The 18,885-nt window shown below is 36.9% G+C and overlaps 1 protein-coding gene across 1 annotated transcript in view; it reads right to left on the bottom strand.

Annotated features, from left to right (window-relative positions):
• Positions 1 to 18,885, bottom strand: part of MYRFL (myelin regulatory factor like) — a 39,348-nt gene that overhangs the window by 5,092 nt on the left and 15,371 nt on the right. The window contains exons 7-20 of the mRNA XM_030259680.4: positions 18,559 to 18,754; positions 18,018 to 18,094; positions 16,722 to 16,832; positions 16,056 to 16,146; positions 13,050 to 13,250; positions 12,561 to 12,669; positions 11,983 to 12,092; positions 8,208 to 8,371; positions 7,547 to 7,610; positions 6,766 to 6,851; positions 5,920 to 5,991; positions 5,752 to 5,798; positions 5,468 to 5,632; positions 1,051 to 1,125 (exon numbers count right to left, since the gene is read on the bottom strand). Coding sequence (XP_030115540.4) covers positions 1,051 to 1,125; positions 5,468 to 5,632; positions 5,752 to 5,798; positions 5,920 to 5,991; positions 6,766 to 6,851; positions 7,547 to 7,610; positions 8,208 to 8,371; positions 11,983 to 12,092; positions 12,561 to 12,669; positions 13,050 to 13,250; positions 16,056 to 16,146; positions 16,722 to 16,832; positions 18,018 to 18,094; positions 18,559 to 18,754 — 1,568 coding nt within the window. The remainder of the gene's footprint in view (positions 1 to 1,050; positions 1,126 to 5,467; positions 5,633 to 5,751; positions 5,799 to 5,919; positions 5,992 to 6,765; positions 6,852 to 7,546; positions 7,611 to 8,207; positions 8,372 to 11,982; positions 12,093 to 12,560; positions 12,670 to 13,049; positions 13,251 to 16,055; positions 16,147 to 16,721; positions 16,833 to 18,017; positions 18,095 to 18,558; positions 18,755 to 18,885) is intronic.

Raw genomic sequence — 18,885 nt, 5'->3', positions numbered from 1 at the left:
GCAAATATCTACAAGTGACAGAGGAAAATTGAGCAAGTTCATCTCAGAGAAGTAGCACAGGAGAACATTTCCCTGTGACACAGCAACTCATTACAAGATGTAACATTGTGATGCCTGAGGTGTGTGTACCCATGCAAAAAAAACAGAAGGGGAATGATTTTTCCCAGATCATCCCACTGCGGCATATCCAGGCAACAAGCAGAACCTGTGTTCTATTCCACACCTGCTTTAAGTGCATGTTCTAGATGTCTAAGTCTAGATGTTTTATCTTCCAAATATTGCCTAGTCTTTAATCAAATATTTATCAAAAGAAAAAAGAAAAAAAAAAACCAAAACAAGACTTAAAACAGAGGATCTACATAAACCAAAAAGACACAAGACATAATCCTGCTCACACTGAATGAATGCCAGAGCATGCTGTTATAACATATGTAGTCAGCAGATACTCATCTTTACATAAAAGAATCAATATTTTCAGCCCAGGCTGGCTCTGACAGCAGTGCACAGTTACTAAAAGGGGAACCTGAAATCAAGCCAAACTTCCTGTGTCAAGGAACTTAATTTCATCTCCTCTGAAGGCAGTGTCAGGATCTGCAGGTAGAGATGGCCCCTTTGAGCAGCTGACATTTTAATCCCTTAGCTGAGATGAGGCAAACCCCAAACACTTCCTTCACACTGTATTATGAGTTTCCTGCACATTAATATCACGCTCATATCCTTAAGCACAAGATTTTAGCCCCTGTCAAGGAAAATGGCACTTGTCCTTTTATTGTATTTGAAGCCAAGCCTAAGAACTCTCTAGAGAGGGGAGTCAGAACGTCTATAAAAATACAATGAAGAAGCAAGAATAAACTGAAAATTACAATGAATCACAGGTTTCCTGTTGTTCACAGGAACTAGACTCACAAGTGGTAATTCTCTATAATGATTAATTACAACTGAAACTTCCCTAAATTCCAGAAGCAGAATTCAAAGCCTAAAAGTAGATCTTGAAAATTATACAAGTAAACACTTTAATTTGTTTTTTTTTCATTTAAATATAGGACTTACAGTCATTTCCAAGATCAGGTCTTCCACCGGGTTTTTTGAGGTGATCTCGTTTGGGTAACAAATCACTTTTGTTTCCTGTGAAAGGATGAATGCACAAACATTGCCTAAGTTGCACAATTGTAACAGCAAAGTATGAATAGAAAACCAGAAGATATTTTGTTAATTATCTCTTGAATAGAAATGCATAACCATGAGAGAGATCTTGAAAATACAAAGCACCTCCATTCAGAAGAAGATATACACAGTCAAAATAATTTTGCAGATAACAAGAAAAAAGTTTTTGAAATCTACAGAATATCAAAAACTTTTCCAAAACATAGCCTATTAGAAAAGACTTCATCACACAGAGAGAACATCATCAATTTCTGTAACAGAGAGCCAAGCTGAAAGTCAATATGCAGCCAGGCACTTCAGCACAAATCTGACCAAAAAGCCACATCTTTCTTATTAGTGAGAAAATCACATTAGAAATTGTAGGCATCTGGCATGCAAATATAGGCTGAGGGAGCAACTTAGATTTTTTGAATGTGAGATGTTAAGATACTGCAGACTGAGCCACTACTTCAGAGAGAGGATGCATAACCAAATTAAAAAAGCTAATACTCGTCTCTAACAAATGATCACCATGTTCACTGATGTCACCTCTGTAACTTCACACATGGAACTAGGCTGTGTAATATAAGCTGATGACTTCTTCTTTTGATTGTTATTCTATTAATTTTCTCAACACTTGCCTAGAAAAATGAACTCTAATGATCATTTGAATAATCATCATATAGTACAATTTGGGGAAGGCAAATGGCCCTTCAAGCCCATGGGAAATGGTGTAATGCTATTCCTGTGCTTCTACACAGATTGCCAGCTAAGAATCTGTTCAGAGACATGTTAACAGGAAACTGGAACTGGAAATGCTGATTTTGCCTAAACTAATGTGCTTCATCAAATATCACTTCTAGAATACCAAAATACTCCGTTAACATGTTTTCCAAAGGAAACTTTCTGATTTCAGAATGACTGTTTCATTAAAGGAAGCAAGGATCAAAGTGCATTATTACTGAGATTGAAACAAGGCAGCTGGATTGACCTTTTTGTTTTCTTACTCATTCCAGATTTGGATTTCATTTCAGTATTGGGAAATAAGAAAATCCAGACTTTTCTCATGCTAGTAGGCAACAAAGAGCATGGAGCAACATCAACAAATGGAATTCAAGGGCCCAGAAGCAATACAAATCATCTTTGGGATTTTAATCTGTCTTGTGTTTTTTTTTATAAAACTCTCATGCTGCTGCCAGCTATTCCTTGAATTAATTTCCTATTTACTAGTGCATCATTCAGATCTACAGGTTCCACCAGATTTGGTGGTAACTGCTGCATTTAGTAGTCATCTGCTGTTCCGTTTCATTATACAGTTCTACACACCTAGTAAAATGGCTACTGAACACATGCAACCACTTAGACATGTACACTCATCTTGGGACAGAGCTAACAAAAGCCTGTTCATTCTCTCATTCCTCCCTTTAATTCACAAATGAATTGTCGCACATTTTCTCCTGGTTTCTCTTAATAGTCCAGATATGCTAGCTATGCATTAAACACTGAAATTTTATATTTTCATTAACAGAGAACTGTTCTGTAGAAAATGTATATCCCCTAGTGGAGGTAAAAGATTGTTCTATGTAGATAAAATAGTTCAGCCCATGCAAGTGTTGGTAGGAATATTCATTAAAAACTTGGAATGAGTAAACACTTAAAAGTGTGATTCTTTTGCAGGTGATGGAAGAAAACATTAAGAGGTATCAGAATTTTGTACAAAAACCAGGACAAAGACAGATTTACTTTACTAAGATTTCAACTATTTAAACTGAGTCAGTAACCATCATAGAACTTTATTTTCACTCGGGTTTTTACTCATCATAGAATTACCTTTTCATTATTCTTTCATATATTGCAATCTAAATTTTGAATACAAGGTGCCAATTGAGAACACCAAGAATTATCACAAAGCACCACAGCAACCTTCAATAAATTGTAAATAAAATTACACTCTTTCACATATAGTAACACTGAGGGCTTTCTCAAAGGCCCATGTGGGGTGTGAAGAACCAATTCAATAACAAATATAGAACTACAAGCATGACAAGAGTGTAATGAGGAAAACAATCATCTTCAGATAAGATTAAGAAAAACTCATCCAATAAATGTAGTATCTTTTTTTTTTTTTTTCCTCCTCAAATACTCTATGGCTTTAATTCAAGTGAGTTATAATATTCTGTAAGCAGCGTGGGGAAAATCTGCTGATGATTTCTCATTGTGATGGCACTTTACTACGAATCTGTTAACTGCCCTCTGAAGGCAATAAATGTGAATCGCTAAAACCCAGCAGGGGCTATCACCAACGTTTTACTGTGAGGGGAGAGAAAATGGGGAGAGACAACAAGTAAGGACAGCTCCTGGTTATTGGTGGCACTTAACATTAAGGGGAGCACTAATGGCATGGAAGCAGAGAGCAGAAAATGCTGAAGGGTATTCACATTCCTCAATTCCACTGAAATCAATGGAAGTTCCAAAGCCTAAATCCTCCAGAGAAATCAGTTAAAAGGAAATATGAGAAAAAAAGGTCACATTAAGCTAGATGACATGAAGATCTGCTGAGCTTTTGTTTAATAAATTTTCTCTTGCTTATGAATGCTTTTGCTTCTACTTGAACTTTCCAAACAGCCTTTTCATTAACAGCTCTGGGATGCAAAGGATTAGGAGTTACAATGTGTGCACACCACAGTAGTCTGCACCCACAGAATTCAAGTATTGGATGTGGAGCAGCAAAAGGTCTGTAGTAACTCCTAAATTAGTATTTCATTTAAATACAATTTCAAACAGTTCTACCTTTCCATGAATTGGAATAACCAGCTGATTCTAAAGTATCCACTTTTTATCTTGATTATTCCCCATATTTAATGCTTAGCTTTTTTTTCTAAAAACATTTTCCTTTTCATTTATCTTGGCTACAGCAACATTAAACAGCTTGTTGGTTTTCCTTCTGTTTGGATTTCATATTGACATTGCTACCTTCCATCTGGGGGTATATTCAGGTTCATTAAACTTGTGCAGAACTGAAATGTTTCAGTAGCTTGTGTACTGTGCCAATTTTTCACTCTTGGATCCACTCTTAATGCTATTTGGAGCATAAAACCTTGAGAAGTTAATGCTTTGTGTTAATTCTTATCTTCTCTTTCCACCTAATATCAGAAGCAGCCAGGTGAGGATAGAAGGTTTTCATATTTCATTTTCATCCATCTACAATTCCCTCATTTATAAACGAGATTAATGTCTTATTAATTAATCAACAAACTTTCAGGTTTCAGAGCAGTACAAATCACTCAGGTATGACCTCCTGAAAGTCCTGCATTGAGCTCTATCTGCCACGGAGCTTACTGCAGCACTGATCACAAGAATCACAAGGACCACTCACACACAGCTTGTCTGCAGATTAAAGAGTGAACAGTGGGTGAGTCCCACTGAAACAGCTCACACTGAGAGTGTCACAGCAATTGGTAATGCCTGCCCTGGCAGCCTTTTGTACTTCAGAGGCTGAACTGCATCCATCCCCAGTTTCACTTCACTTTGTCGACCGTGCTGCAAGAATTGTTCCCAAGGCCAAGATAGGAAGAGTATGAATCCTGGTTTAGTAATATTAACACTTGCTTCCAGACACTGAATATGTTAAGCACTGGGAGAGGGGAATACAAGATTCCCACAATTATCCATACCTTTATGCATTAACCCTTTCTTATAAATATCATAGAAGTTGTAAACAATGCTTCTTCTCATAAACTATGCATACAACACCTGGCAGACAGAGTCAGTAAAATAACTCATTCAAGTAAAAGTATTTTATTTTATAGAGCTCTGCCTTTGAATGCTACTGCTCAAAAGCCCTGCCTTAACAATCAGAGTTTTAAGAGTAATTTTTATGTTTTCAGGCAGTTGGCATTCTGTCTCTGCCCATAGAAAAGATGTAGTACCACCACACTGTGACACAATTCAGTTGTCTGGGTTTTTTTGCATCTGTTAATTAATTCTCTACTATCCCTAATCAACTCACATCCAACTGTAGCCAAAGGTCAATTAAAGGGATTAGTGACTTTCAAGTTGACATCACATAATTCACCAAGAATGGCCAGGAAGAACAGTGACACCAGACAAGACACCTAAGAGCCCAAAGTTCTCAAGGGTAACCAGACTGGATTTTTCAAAAACATATTGACTATAGTGATGATCAGTTATATGAAGATTTTTTAAATACTCTGGACTAAGCTCTTTTGTAGAAAGCTAACTACCTTCAAAGATTCTTGCGCCTTTCCCCACACTTTCCATACAGTCTCTGCTCAAATTATAAAGAATTACATTTCCAACTTACGTTTCTCCTTTGCATTATTTTTTTCATAACTTAGAGATTTGACTTTTGGGTGATGAATTGGACAACAATAGACCTTGTCACAAGGTAAAATGCCACAGAAATTCACTTCAGGGATCCTGCTGGTGGGTTGTGTGGTCTGAGAAACTGTGCTTTCACTCTGCAATGCTAAAAAAAAAAAAAAAGCAAACAACAAAAAAACCCCAAAATATAATTCTCACAAATGCTGTATACTGGCATTTTATAATAGCCAATTATGTGTATGCAGACCAGCAGAAACACAGTACCTGCTGTGGTAGTAGAGGGAGAAACTGGAACAGAACTTGAGGTATTGCTGATGAAGAAAAACAATTCATTAAGAAATGGACATTGGAGTTGAGGACCAAAAGAAATTGATCCACAGTCTGTTACTGATTCTATTAATTTGAATTCACTATGGTAGTTTAACTACTTGCCTGTAAACTGGATGTTTTTCAAAACGGCTGTCACGAATGCTAAGTAAATATAGGCTCCATATTGTCAAAGCACTGTAGAAAGAGAATTGTTCTGTAGATTTACATCCATCTTATATGCAACACAATATGAATAATACCTTGACAGCATTGTGTCGAAATGCAGTCATGCAAGTGTTAACTATCTGATCACTTTCCCTTTAGTGGGAAAAATACTGGCTGAATTTAATGGGGTTTAGATCAGATACTCATATAGAGTATTGTGTTCATATACTTGTATTCAACACAAAATACGGCCACTTTCCAACCTAAATAAAATCACACCACCAGTTCAAAGTACTCAGGTCACTGAGTACTTTGAGATTGATTGCAAGCCATAGGTTTTTGGACTGGAGACAGAAAATGGCAATCTCAGAAGTCCAGAGCATACTTTCCTTTCCACAAGTCCAATGCCACAAGTTAAATTTCCAGTCACATAATTATCCACCACAATGGGAGTGAGTTCAGCTTCATTTCATACAGCAGATTCACTCTTACATCAGAAATTGTACTTAGGCACAGAATGACTGGATAAAACATGCAGAGTCCAGTTTTGCACCTGTAGTACAAGCCGCTGAGGTAGACTCAAGGTGCACCATACATTGTGACATGGAGAGAGATCAGCCGTGAGTACCTTACTTTTATACAATGGTTTCAACTTTATAATATTACCAAGGATATTAATTGTTAATTTTAATACATTGTGTTCTTCAAGTCGGAAGGGAAAAGAAGAAAAAGTGTTACATTCTTTCAGATAAGTAGAAAGAGGAAAGGGATAAACAAGTCAAATTGTTGTTAATTAATTTTTACCATAATGCCATAATAGCAATCAAAGCTATTATAGTCACCCGAAAAATCTTCACGGAACAAGATTCTTTAGTCTTTGATAAACAAACCTAGGGTAAAAAAAAAGTTTGGTTAATTCAAGTGGCACATATCTAAGCAACTACCAGTAAATTAAGAAATACTACACTATGTTGACTTTACGTCACCCTTGTTTTTTTCATGATCACGCCTATATAATGGTCAACATCTACAGAAAAAAAAATTAAAAGGTCTCTAAGAATGTGCATTGTTGATAGTTTGGGTGCACAAACTTTATAGAAGAAGAAAGGATAGCTAAAATTAACAGATCCTTGTCCTTTCTTCCTGCCATTTTTCATACTTTGGAAGTATGAAAACTCAAATCAAGAACTCAGTAAGTGTCCAGAACTAAAAGCTCAGCAGCTTTCAGTATGTGCTCAAATCATGCTAAAGCAGGATTGGTACAAATACAGAAGAAAGGCACTTTCCAAACTAGTAGGATAATCTTAGGTGATGGAGCATTTGACCGTCATTATGGTACAAAGCATATTTGACCTATTATTTTCTCTTGCTCTTTGGCACTGGCAAAAGCAAAGTAGGCAAATGAGCATTAGTTCATATTAAAGAGCAGGGCTTGGCAGCCTAGGAAGGTGTCTCAATGTTTGTATTTCCTCACTCATATGATCCCTTTGAAAAAGGGTATCCACTTCCCATACCACAATAGAGGCATGAGAAAGTGAAAACAAACCACAATGAATGACTCAGACAAGGATTTCATTTCACTCACCTTCCTGGATTTTAGTGGGACTGATTTTATTGACGGCAAGAGACTATTAGCTCGACTATACCTGCTGTAAGAGACAAGATCTCTTTAACATTCAAATGCTTCAAGTAATTAATGAAGAAAAGACATTTTTACTGTGTTAATGTCACTTACTTTTGTAATTTTAACATTTACAAAGGGAAAGGCACAAGTGTCAGCAGATTCATCTTCAAGGATAAAGGTCTCCAGTTAACTCATTCAGGTGAATGCTCTTAAATGCTATATTTGATTTAGAAGAAAACTTTGGGAAATGGCTTAGAATAAGGAAACATTCATCACTTCCACTGAAGCACCAGTGAAGATTCTTTCTTGCAGAAGAAGCTCTGCAGATTTGCTTTAGAAGCAATTTACAAGTCCCAGAGCTGTAACTGGACATAATCTACCCTTTACTTTATGAAACAGAAGCAATTACAAAAATTACTGCAATTTAATAGCCATTTCAAACATTAATTTTTTCAGTGACTAAAAAAAAAAAAATTAAATTTGGAGTCTTTTGCAAAACTTAAATACTGGAAAATAGCTGAACTCTACTGTCAAGCAAAATCAGGTTTCCCTTCTATCGCTTCAGAGATCTCTTTAACAACTTGGTGTGACAACTCTTAGAGAACATCCCAGCCAGAGGTACCTGACTTTGCTCTCTTCACTGACTGTTGACTTTAAACTGTTGATCCGTTTCAGCCTGGCCAGTTTCCGGTTCCACTGCTCCAGTTCTTCTATTCTGACTTCAAGATTGTTTGTTAGTTTACAAAGCTGCTTTACAGCACCAACATTCTCCATAAAGATCTGATCCTGAGAAGAAAACAATGACAAAAGTAGGCACATAGTAGATACAGAGTATATTCATCAACCAGATGTAACAAGCAGAAATTAGTGCAGAATTCATCTATATAAACACAAGTAGATGTAGATTACTGTAGATGTAGATGACTGGTCACTGTAGATGACCGTAAAACCCTTTTACTAGACATTTAAATTGCAGTAAATTGAAAATGAGGACTTGAAGAAAAAATTGAAGCTAAAGGGCTTTTTAAGCCAAGAATTTAAGCTGTATTTTACCTTCATACTGTATTGAAACCTTAACCCTGTTCCAACAGGCATCTTGATTTTCAGTGCTTTAGCTGAACACAGATTTTAGAATCCCTTAGCAAAATATACATCCAAACATCTCCCTACAGGCATTAGGTAGGCTCAGACAAACCAGAGTTTCTATACATGTTGTACACATAATATTAATCAGAGATAAGTGAGACAGATTAAAAACCAAACCAGATGTCAAGTTGTGATTGTATAATATTTTGCTCTCCCCTTCATCCTCTCCAGTCTCTTACAGGAGCCTCCTAGGTTCTAGTAACATGGTCATCTCTGCAATTTAAAACAGTTTAGGCACCCTCCATTTACTCCTTCTGGATATTTTAGCCTGGAAAAGCCTCCTATTCTTCTACCTCTGTTTATCATCTAGGTATCAATCTGCTGCTGGAGAAGGCCTCGTATAATCATCCAGGTAGTATTTTATCAATTTCTGAGTAAAAAATGGTTACTGATCTACCGCAGGAGCATAGTAGAAGAGTACTTTGTTTGCTGTGTGTGAAAGAATGGCTTTCTCATACTAAAGTCCAGCCAGACTGGTGCCATTGGATGAAGCTGTTAAGGCAGTTAATGCTGCTGTGTTCCAGTCTAGTCAAGTTATGCAGAAGTAAGGTAAGAGCAGTTTTGCCTTTCACATTGTAAAAGCCATGCACACCTTTCATGTAAAGGTGACTGCATTCCATAAAACCAGACAGCATTTAGTGTAATCAGTATCAGAGCACACTATCAGCGGCAAGTCACAAGTTTCCCTACTGCCAGAATACCAAGAACCCATTTAAATAAAAAGTGACTTCAAAATAATGTCCTTTACCTAGAACCATGAAATAACTTATACGGACACTTGCCCTCGTATCAATGATACGTAGCAGCTGCCCTTTCCATTGTCTTCAAATCAAGCATGAATTGCTTCTAGGTGGCTTCAACTAGCTGAGAAAATTGCTCTTCTCACAAAATGAAGGAACACTCTATTTGAGGGGAAAAAATCTGATCAGAGTTTTACTGCCCCTCTAGTGACAAAGTACTGAGCACAGTGAGACTGAGAAGAAAAGATTCCGTCTGAAAAAAAATGCATATAGCTGAGACATTTCTCTAGAAAGTAGCAGAGCCTGGTTCAAATGCAATATAATCAATTAGTTTTAGAGTTCAACAGCTCCAAACTGACAAAGAGATGCAACACCAGCCAACACCCTACTAATCTGGATGTAAACTTGGAATATGAAATAACAAAGTTCAAGGCCTCATCACCTGCCAAATTGAAAGAAAAGAAAATTAAGCACTGTTCATTTACTATTCAAGCCACTGAGCTATTCTGGGGCTGGGAGCTCCAGAAATTTAAAACAGGTGTTCCACCTGAACAAGACATGTTCCAAATCTCTGAATTCAATATACATCTTAACCTGTTAGACACAGATCTCTCCTGATCCTGTAACCCCAAAGGTCATGGAATTGACATTCATATACTCTGCCACAAGTGTTAAGAGAAAGAGGAGAAAGCACAGATTTATCCGACCATATTACAACACCAATGTGCCTGTGAAGTAATCCCAGATCCATAACTAGACAAATAGTCAAGAAAATGATAAGCAGCAAATAAGCTATTGCTGTAACAATCCACTCCTACTTGGGCCACATACAAAGCAGAATCACACCCTACAGGGATGAACAGAAAGTAGGCATTCTCCATTTGTAGGTCACATTCCTGGAAGACATCCTGGCAGGCACTCTCCCTACAGGCAAGACCCAAGGTACAGAGAAGAAAGGGGAACATGATGGGAAAAAGAGGTAAAAGAGGTAAAAGAGGTAAAAGCCTCTTCACTTCCTGAGCTATTATTCCTGTTGAGGAGGTCAAAAAAACTAATGTCAGGAAATATACTGACATACCTGCTGACCATTCTAAAAACTACGGGCAAAGCAAAAAATTATATAGAATTTCTCTGTGGTAGGAACATCAACAAATGGAAGTGCTGTGAGGCACTGTTAGAGGTGGTATTTTGTGTGGTATTTCATCAAGGAAGAGATATTAATCAAAAGCTCAATTTTCCAACCTAAACTTCTGCCACACAAAAAAGTTGACTACCCCAAAGAAATTTTGGAGGCATTCAAAAATGCAAATGATGCTACAGGTGTCATACCATATAATTGGAAGGCCTAAAGGGCAAAATCAACTTGGAGTCACCTACCACCACTGCCCTTCTACTAGCACCTAGAAATAAGCTACAGGCTGGAACCCTGACCAAACAGAGCAAATTTTCTAAAAGTCTGCTTTTCAACAGTATCTCCAGAAGTGCTCTTTCCACAGCTTTATTCAAGGCGTTTAATTCATACTTCTTTTATATGGAATACAACCTAGAAGATTTAATTCAAATTATTTATAGCCTATCAAAAGATGACAAGTGACATGCAATATTTTTGTAGATATTTTCTCCAAGTTTGGTGGTGTAAATTTGTGTTTTCTATAGAATAATGAAAGAATGCATTATGATGATGAATGCAGGATTGTGTTCATGATATCATCCAGACATGATAAGGTCACCTTTCTCTAAAACCTCCCTCTTCTCCTTATCAGCTGTAAGTGGGAAAAAGTTGGGAAGTGGTCTTTGGCATGCAGCGAATCAGCAGTTAGCAGAGGGGCTGCTTTGAGGCAAGTGCTGTCTGCAGCCTTGTGTGACTGGACTCGGTGACTGACAGTACCTAACAGTATTTCCACAGGAAAAGGAGGAAAAGAGAGCACAAGACAATACCTCGGCAGTATTTCCAACTATGAGCATGGTAACTATTTTGTGTGCCTTTTTATAACATATAATTTTGAACCTAAAAAAAGCATTTTAGATTGCCAAAAAAAAACCCACCTACACACAGAGCTAGCACTTGGATTTGGTATGTAGAGGTTATACCAGGATTAGACTAAGGAAATTTTTATTTAGCAAATTGAATGGCATCATTGCTTAATTCACTTGTGAAAAGCTTAATTAACTGAAACACTTAAGCACAAAACAATGTTTTAGAGTACCATTTGTTGAACCAATGCTATGAATCACTATCCACTTCTATTCAGAAAAGTTAGGGCTTTTTCTTTTTAACTGTATGTGCGTATAGTATTGTAATAAGTTTTTAATATAGATACTTTTATCACTAAAAGATTCAGCCCTTTACTAGCAGCTGGTGGTTATGTTTTTAACGATGATTCATCAAACACCATTTCTGTAACACATGTGGGGGCTACAGCATTTTGTAGGGCACAGCGTGTGTTCATAGCTCTCCACATGGAAGAACAGTCTAAATACACATCCCTATTTTCTCCCTCAAGACCATACCTTGTCAACCATGAGGAAGTTTTCTATTTTTTCTCCATCATTACAAGCAACATCTCCAACTTCTCTAACAGCTTCAGGTAAAAGCCTCTTCACTTCCTGAGCTATTATTCCTGTTGAGGAGGTCAAAAAAACTAATGTCAGGAAATATACTGACATACCTGCTGACCATTCTAAAAACTACGGGCAAAGCAAAAAATTATATAGAATTTCTCTGTGGTAGGAACATCCAGGATGTCAGGGTTTTTTCAAAAAAAAAGAAAAAAAAGGAAAAAAAAAAACAAACAAAACAGAAACCTTTAGAATTCTCATTTTTCTGCAGAAAGAAATGTAAGCACATGCTTCATTCTCATTAAACTTCTTGAAAATAAACTCCCCATCTTTAAAAATTGAAACAGAAGTTGTAAAATTACAAGCAATACCTCATTTTGGCATTTTTATACCACAAGAGATACACTGCAAAGTGTGCAATTTCTGTAACATAAAAAATGAGGATGAAATAGCAAGATGTTAAAAGACAGTATGGCACAATAAATATCAGAAGATGTTAATGAAAAATGGGAACAGAGCTGACTTTATACCTGTTTCATGGGTATCTTTTATTCCCATAACAGATGCAAATTCAGGCTTGTAGTCATATTCCACCAGTCTCATTTGTGTTATTCTTCTCAACTGCTCATTTGTGTCGACCTAGTTGGAAAAGTACCAAGCGCATGTTGAAACATTAAGCATGGCATCTAGGACACCACTGAGAGAGCATCTAGCCTGACACAGTCATTTGGCCAATCATCACATATTAAAATACAGCCAATCTTCCCTTTCCCCACTACCAGATGCTATTAGTATTTGTATGGCCAGTTAGCCTTCTGTTTGACAACCCCCAGCTTCCACAGAGAGCCTTCTCCATAGGTGATGCTTCTCAGAGCGCAATGGTACCTCTGCTTTCTTTAAGGCAGGTTTTCAGCACAGCCAGGATACAGGAGCTGCTTCACGCGTGGGAACAATGATCCCCACGATCCCCACGTGCTGCGGTGCACACAGGAGTGCCCTGAACACCGCCGGGGCCTCACCTCCCGGATGTTCTGCTTGGCCCGGCTGTCAGAGGGGTGCATGACTCTGCCCATGACCTTGGCGTTTCCGCACACAACCAGCGCTTCGTCTGGGGCATCTGTGTTAATTCCCACGCGACCATGGTAGGCTATTGTCTCTGGAACCTGGCCTCGCTGCCACAGCACATCGCTGTCAGTCTCAAACTGCCCTGGGTTAGATGCCTGGAAGGAAATTTTTTGCTTTAAGATACAGTATAGCATAGATGCACTATTGTCTGTTCTATTAGAAATTCAGGGGAAATGAATAGCCAAATCTTAAATATTGAAATTGTATTCAAGAACTTTTTAACACACTAACAAGAAAAAAACAGAGTGGAGTTATTTCTAAGGGTTTTTGCTTACACTACACTGGCCTTATGCTTTTTGCCCTTGAATTCTACTTTATTAGCACCTTAAGCTAAATTGACAATGTCCAAAGCTTTCCAAATTTTAACTTTGACATTACTCCACATAACCATTCTTTATCTACCACTAAATTTTAGCTGAGACTGGAAATCAGAAAAGAGAAACAAGGCAGAGATTAAACACATGTCATTCATAAAATCCTATGAAATGTTTTAAATTAACTCATATTGAAAAGTTCATGTCAAGGAAACGGGGTCTTTTAAAGAACACCAATAAAACAACAGAATATGTATAACAAGAAAAGGCATTTTATTTCAATAGCCCATTTTGGGTTGTTTGTTGTTTTGGTTTTTTGTTTTTTTTTTTTTAATTTGAATTCAGGCCAAAACACAATCATGATAAAAAGAAGCAAGGCTTTCACAAGGCTTTGCCAGCTACAAGGCCTGGCACTGTGTACTCACCACTGTTTGTCACAATTAGAGCATGATCTGATAAGCCTGAAAAGCACCACTCAGCTGGCAGCTTTGTTGTGTTGGAGTGTATAAAGGGCCAGAAGATGAACTACTTTTTCTAGCAGTGCATTTGCATGGCTTTGCCACTTTAAAGTAGCCAGTGGCTGAGTTGCTTTACCCTCCCACAGAAGGCCTGTTAGACAACTAGAAAATCTTTTTCTTTTCCTTCTGTCTTTCCTCTTGATATTTTCACCACTGCAGACCAGAGCCTCTTGATCTTTCTGCCTTTCTGCCTTCTTTTTCCTCTGCCTGATATAGTGGCCAGGTTTGAAAAATCTCATTCCATGAATTCCTGTTCAAAAACTGTCTCACATGCATTGAAGAAACCCTCTTTATCGAAATTTCAAAATAATCTAATATTTTAAATAGTGGGAAAATGTAAATTTCTAAATCTTACATAAAAATATATATCTTGTGAAATAACAAGTATGAGACAATTGTGAAAATTCAACAGCTTCCCCAAAGTATTAATGATGTGATATCTGTAACAGTTATCAGATATCTGTCAGATCCAGAAAGAGAAATTCAGATTAAAAAAGGATTGTGGAAACTAATGGATAAATAAAGGAAAATAACCATATATGCAGGAATGACACAAACCCACTGCTTCAGCATCCTGAAGCAAAAAACCACAGCAGCAACCAGGATGATAAAACTTCTCAGCTGTGCAGAAAACTGCTGAACTCCACACATTGCTTTCTAGTCTTTTCACATCTCTACCCAGAAAGGAGCTCCAGGGCATACATAATGCCCCCCAAAAACCTAACTATAACTACAGAAAGAGGGTTTATGGTACAAGAGGATGCTCATATGAAAAAGGAGCCAGGACTGAAACCATCTGGAAGTCTCCATCTTCCTTTGGAAACCCCTGAGCAACACCCCACATGCTGGAGATTTGCCCTTTTGCTCTCACCGAGCCCAAATGCTAAACCAGACCATAATCGTAAGCCTAGGCAGATGATGGGCTGCCAAAAAGGATGCAAGCAATGGCCTGCACAAAACAATGCCAGGACTAAAAGCTTCTGACAGCCCTTGACTTTCTTTATAAGCCTCTTCACAACTCACTTAATACACAGGAGCTTTTGGTCTTGCTTGACTGCAAGCTAATACACTAAGCCTATTCCCTCCATAAGCCAAGGAAAGAGTCCACGCAAACAAGAAGCAGCTCTTCAGCTGACCCACATGAAAAAGTTCAGTGGACTGCAATCTTCCAGAGGCACTCTCTTTGCAGCCCCACCACACGGCACCGTACATATTTCCCATCTTTCTAAGCCCTAAACATAATATTCTCCCTAGAAATAACTATAACTCCAGACTATGCCCAGTTCAAACATTAACCAGCACCTACTGATCACAAGAAAAAGGGGCCAGGAATGAGAGCTTCTAGCAACCCCCACCTTCCCTTGGCATTCCCCTTGCAATCCCACTCACTCTGGGACTCTGTGTTTTCTCCCTCTCCTGGCCCAAATTCTCCACAGCTCTTGTTACACTACAGATCTGGGGTTTTTCTCTTTTCTGAGTCTAACTGTAGGCTAAAGCTCAGTACTAAAAGAAAAACATTCTGTGAACCAGGCAACTGAAAAGTAACTGTTAAGAGGAAAAGAGATTATTCTTCCTTTTGTTGATTTGAAACCTATATTACTACCATCAAATTGAGAGGTGGGACACGCTGGAAAAAACACTGGAAAAGCAAAGCTATAGGTCTTAAACTTTCTAGAGTTGCTTGACCTTCTTCCTGTACTTTTTTTTCCTTCTCATCCTCCTTGAAAACTGAAGACTCTAGCTAATGAAAGCTTTTACAAAATTCCTGGCAAGTGAAGTAAATAGTTTCACTGCAAATAAAAAAAGAGTATGGAAAAATCAAAATATTTTGTATACTGGAACTCATAACAAGTTTCTTTTAAAATCCTTCTATAGCCCTACTTATAACATTTTTAATTTCTGATAATTAGAAGATAACATACTCATACAATATGCAACTGTAGGTTTTTTCCTCAAATTTTTTGACTCAGTGTTAATTTTTATTCCCAAGAATCATGACCCCACAATCTCTTGTGAATATCAAAACAGCAAATATTTTTATATGAAAGTAATACAAATTTATACCTACCCTCACAATGATCTTTTCAGAGACATTTGCAGATAGTAAGTAGAACTGGTCCTGAGAGACAGCATACAGTCCAACTACCAGCATGAAGTATCTAATTTGAAATTGATTTAATCAAGATAATAATTGAATTCTTTCTCATTTGAAAAAAAGTTTTAAATACAGCTGTTATTATTGATACATAAAAGGACAGACAATGTTTTTTAAATGTATTTCTTACAATATAAAAGAAAAAGTATTTCCTTCACTCTTAAGAAATATGCTCTTACAAACCCCACAATCACTGAAAATTAGCAAAGAATTACAATAATTTTCAGAAATTCAAGTAATTTCAAGATGCTTCAAAGATTCAAACCTTTCCTGCCTCTGAAGAAAATGGCCATAATTTGGGTTTTCTTGCTTCCTGATTTTGTCAGGCATTATTCTGGCTATGATTTCTTGAAACTATCTCTGACCATGAGGATGAAGTTTGGGGTGTTTTATTATTATATCATTCTGTGACTGCAGAGAAAGAGGCTTTTAAGAACATACCAAGTATTACAGAAGTATCACAGAATTTGAAAAAAACCCAAAGATTTGATAGCAGAGATTTTTCACAGACATTGGCTCCATTCTAAAGAAGACCTCTTTTCTTCTTCTAACACACAGGCCAAGTAGCAATAGCAATACCTCTGATCAGGATTAGGTTTCCCCTTTTTTCTCATATTATTTGCTGTCGTTTCACTGAAGTGCAGCCGTCCCAGTGTTACTTTAGTTATCTGGTCCCCTGGCAGATCAACTCTAAAACAGAAGAAAAAACAAGATCAGGGAAGTAAATATTCAGAGATGTGTCTACTCAAACCAGGTGTCCACAAACTCATTAAAACAGTTCTGAGAAAAACTGAAAAATCAATTAAACAGAGGAACAGCAGTAAAAATACAGTAACCCCAGTTTCTAAACATGTATTTAAAACAGTGACTACAATAAGGAGATAAACAGGATAAACCACCAGCAGTAAGAGACTGTTCTTAGTAATAAGAGACTTATGTTTCTTGGTCTGTATGCAGTCTTGAATATAATGAAACTGTATGTGTTCCATATGATGCCTGTTTTCTGCTTGACAGGATTAATAACTACTTGCTAATTTACATGTCTGGAAGTACACAGTAGATACCTATGTCTCAAATACATAGTGGTAGTCCTCTATCAAGTGATAAATAATACAAATAAAGAGTCCATATAGATAAAATTACATTCACCAAACAACCATACATAAATTAATTTACATACACACAGAATCTATTTGTTACTACACAAAAAGAAGAAAAATGTCACAAGAGAGACAATTTTGTGAAAATCAAGTTCTTCTTCCAAGCTCAAAGTTCAGTTTAGGTAATAATATAGTGTAGCCTTTATCCCAGCACTGTCCTGTCTAACTTGACACTGTCTTCCCTCTTTGTATTATGAAATAATTTAATTATTTATAGAGAACAGAGCAGCTCCAACATAGGAAACCTAGGCCAGAAGAATAAACATTGATTCTGCCAGTGAGTTAAATGCTCAGGAATGGCAGAGCTCCAGAAAGATGCTGCATGAGTGTTTCTAGCAGAGGCACTCCCCCTTAAAAAGCACTGTAAATGTATCTCCTGTTCATATAGGACAAGAACATTCTGACATTTTTTTAAGATTGGAAATGCATCTGTCATACAGCTCTAAGCAGAGTAAAATAGTGTTTCTAGCTGAATATAAATATTTTGGATAGGCATATTTAGCATATCTGTAAAGCTGTTGAAAATTTCTCTTAATGAAGTGTGACCAGGTATATATTACTACTGTGATTCTATGTGTGCAACCACAATGAAATCTGGATAAAGAGCAGAAAATTGGCATAGAGCTACTGTAAGATTTCAAGAAACAACTACTTCATATTTCAAACCTATCATACATTTTGAAACAAAATGGAATAATTTTCTCAAAAATCTTACTTAGCAGGATGAAAAGTTTTTTTGCTTCGATCTGATTGAGACTGTTCAATAGCAACTATTTCATTTGGAGCTTCCACCTATAAAACAAAAATAATTTTCAAAAATGACAAGAATATAAAATTTTCAAACACATAAAAATTGAAATAGACACTAATAGGCAAGTTGTGCCTAAAACAGTGAAAATGTACTCGTATGTAATAGAACAACATAGAAATTAATAGAGGAACTGACTGCTGATCAATTGATAATTGACATCTAATCTGAAGGTCCAAGTCTTTTGGCAGATGTAATTCGAAAGAGGAAGAAAAAGGGAAAGTAAGTGCATTAATTTACTAACATTAAAATGCTTTCTGACTCCAGACAGTTATTAGTTCATTCCATGCCCAAGCATAAGTGTAGCTATTCAATGTGAGAACAGAACCTACATAAGGTAGTTACATGTTCTTGGTGAAAAAATTACTAAGAAAAGAGTTCACTTCCATTATTTATCTCATTACATGAATAAATAAAAGTAATAATTTCAAAGAGGAGATACACTTGCCTTAATTCCATAAGCTTTCAAGTAAAACTTTTCTATTAGTTTCCTCCCCTGCTGAGTTTTGACATATTTTGGATGTCCAGTGACTCTAATATGAACCGTGATTTGGAAATGATTCTTCTTTTGGCACACAAAGGCATCATCTGCTGTTGAAAAATTAAATCCTTTATCTGTGACAATGTGATATCCTACAGCAGGTCTACAAAAACAAGGAGAAGGAATGACAACTTTAAGTACTGACATACTTAAGTGACATCTTGAGCTCCTTTTTTTTAAAGTGTTCCAAAAATCCATCTGATTTTTAGTCACAAATCTGGAGTAAAAATACAT

This window comes from Taeniopygia guttata, chromosome 1A, assembly GCF_048771995.1.
Source record: "Taeniopygia guttata chromosome 1A, bTaeGut7.mat, whole genome shotgun sequence".
NCBI lineage: Eukaryota > Metazoa > Chordata > Aves > Passeriformes > Estrildidae > Taeniopygia > Taeniopygia guttata.
Note: the sequence above shows the minus strand (reverse complement) of the source record. Positions and strands in the feature narration are given on the sequence as shown.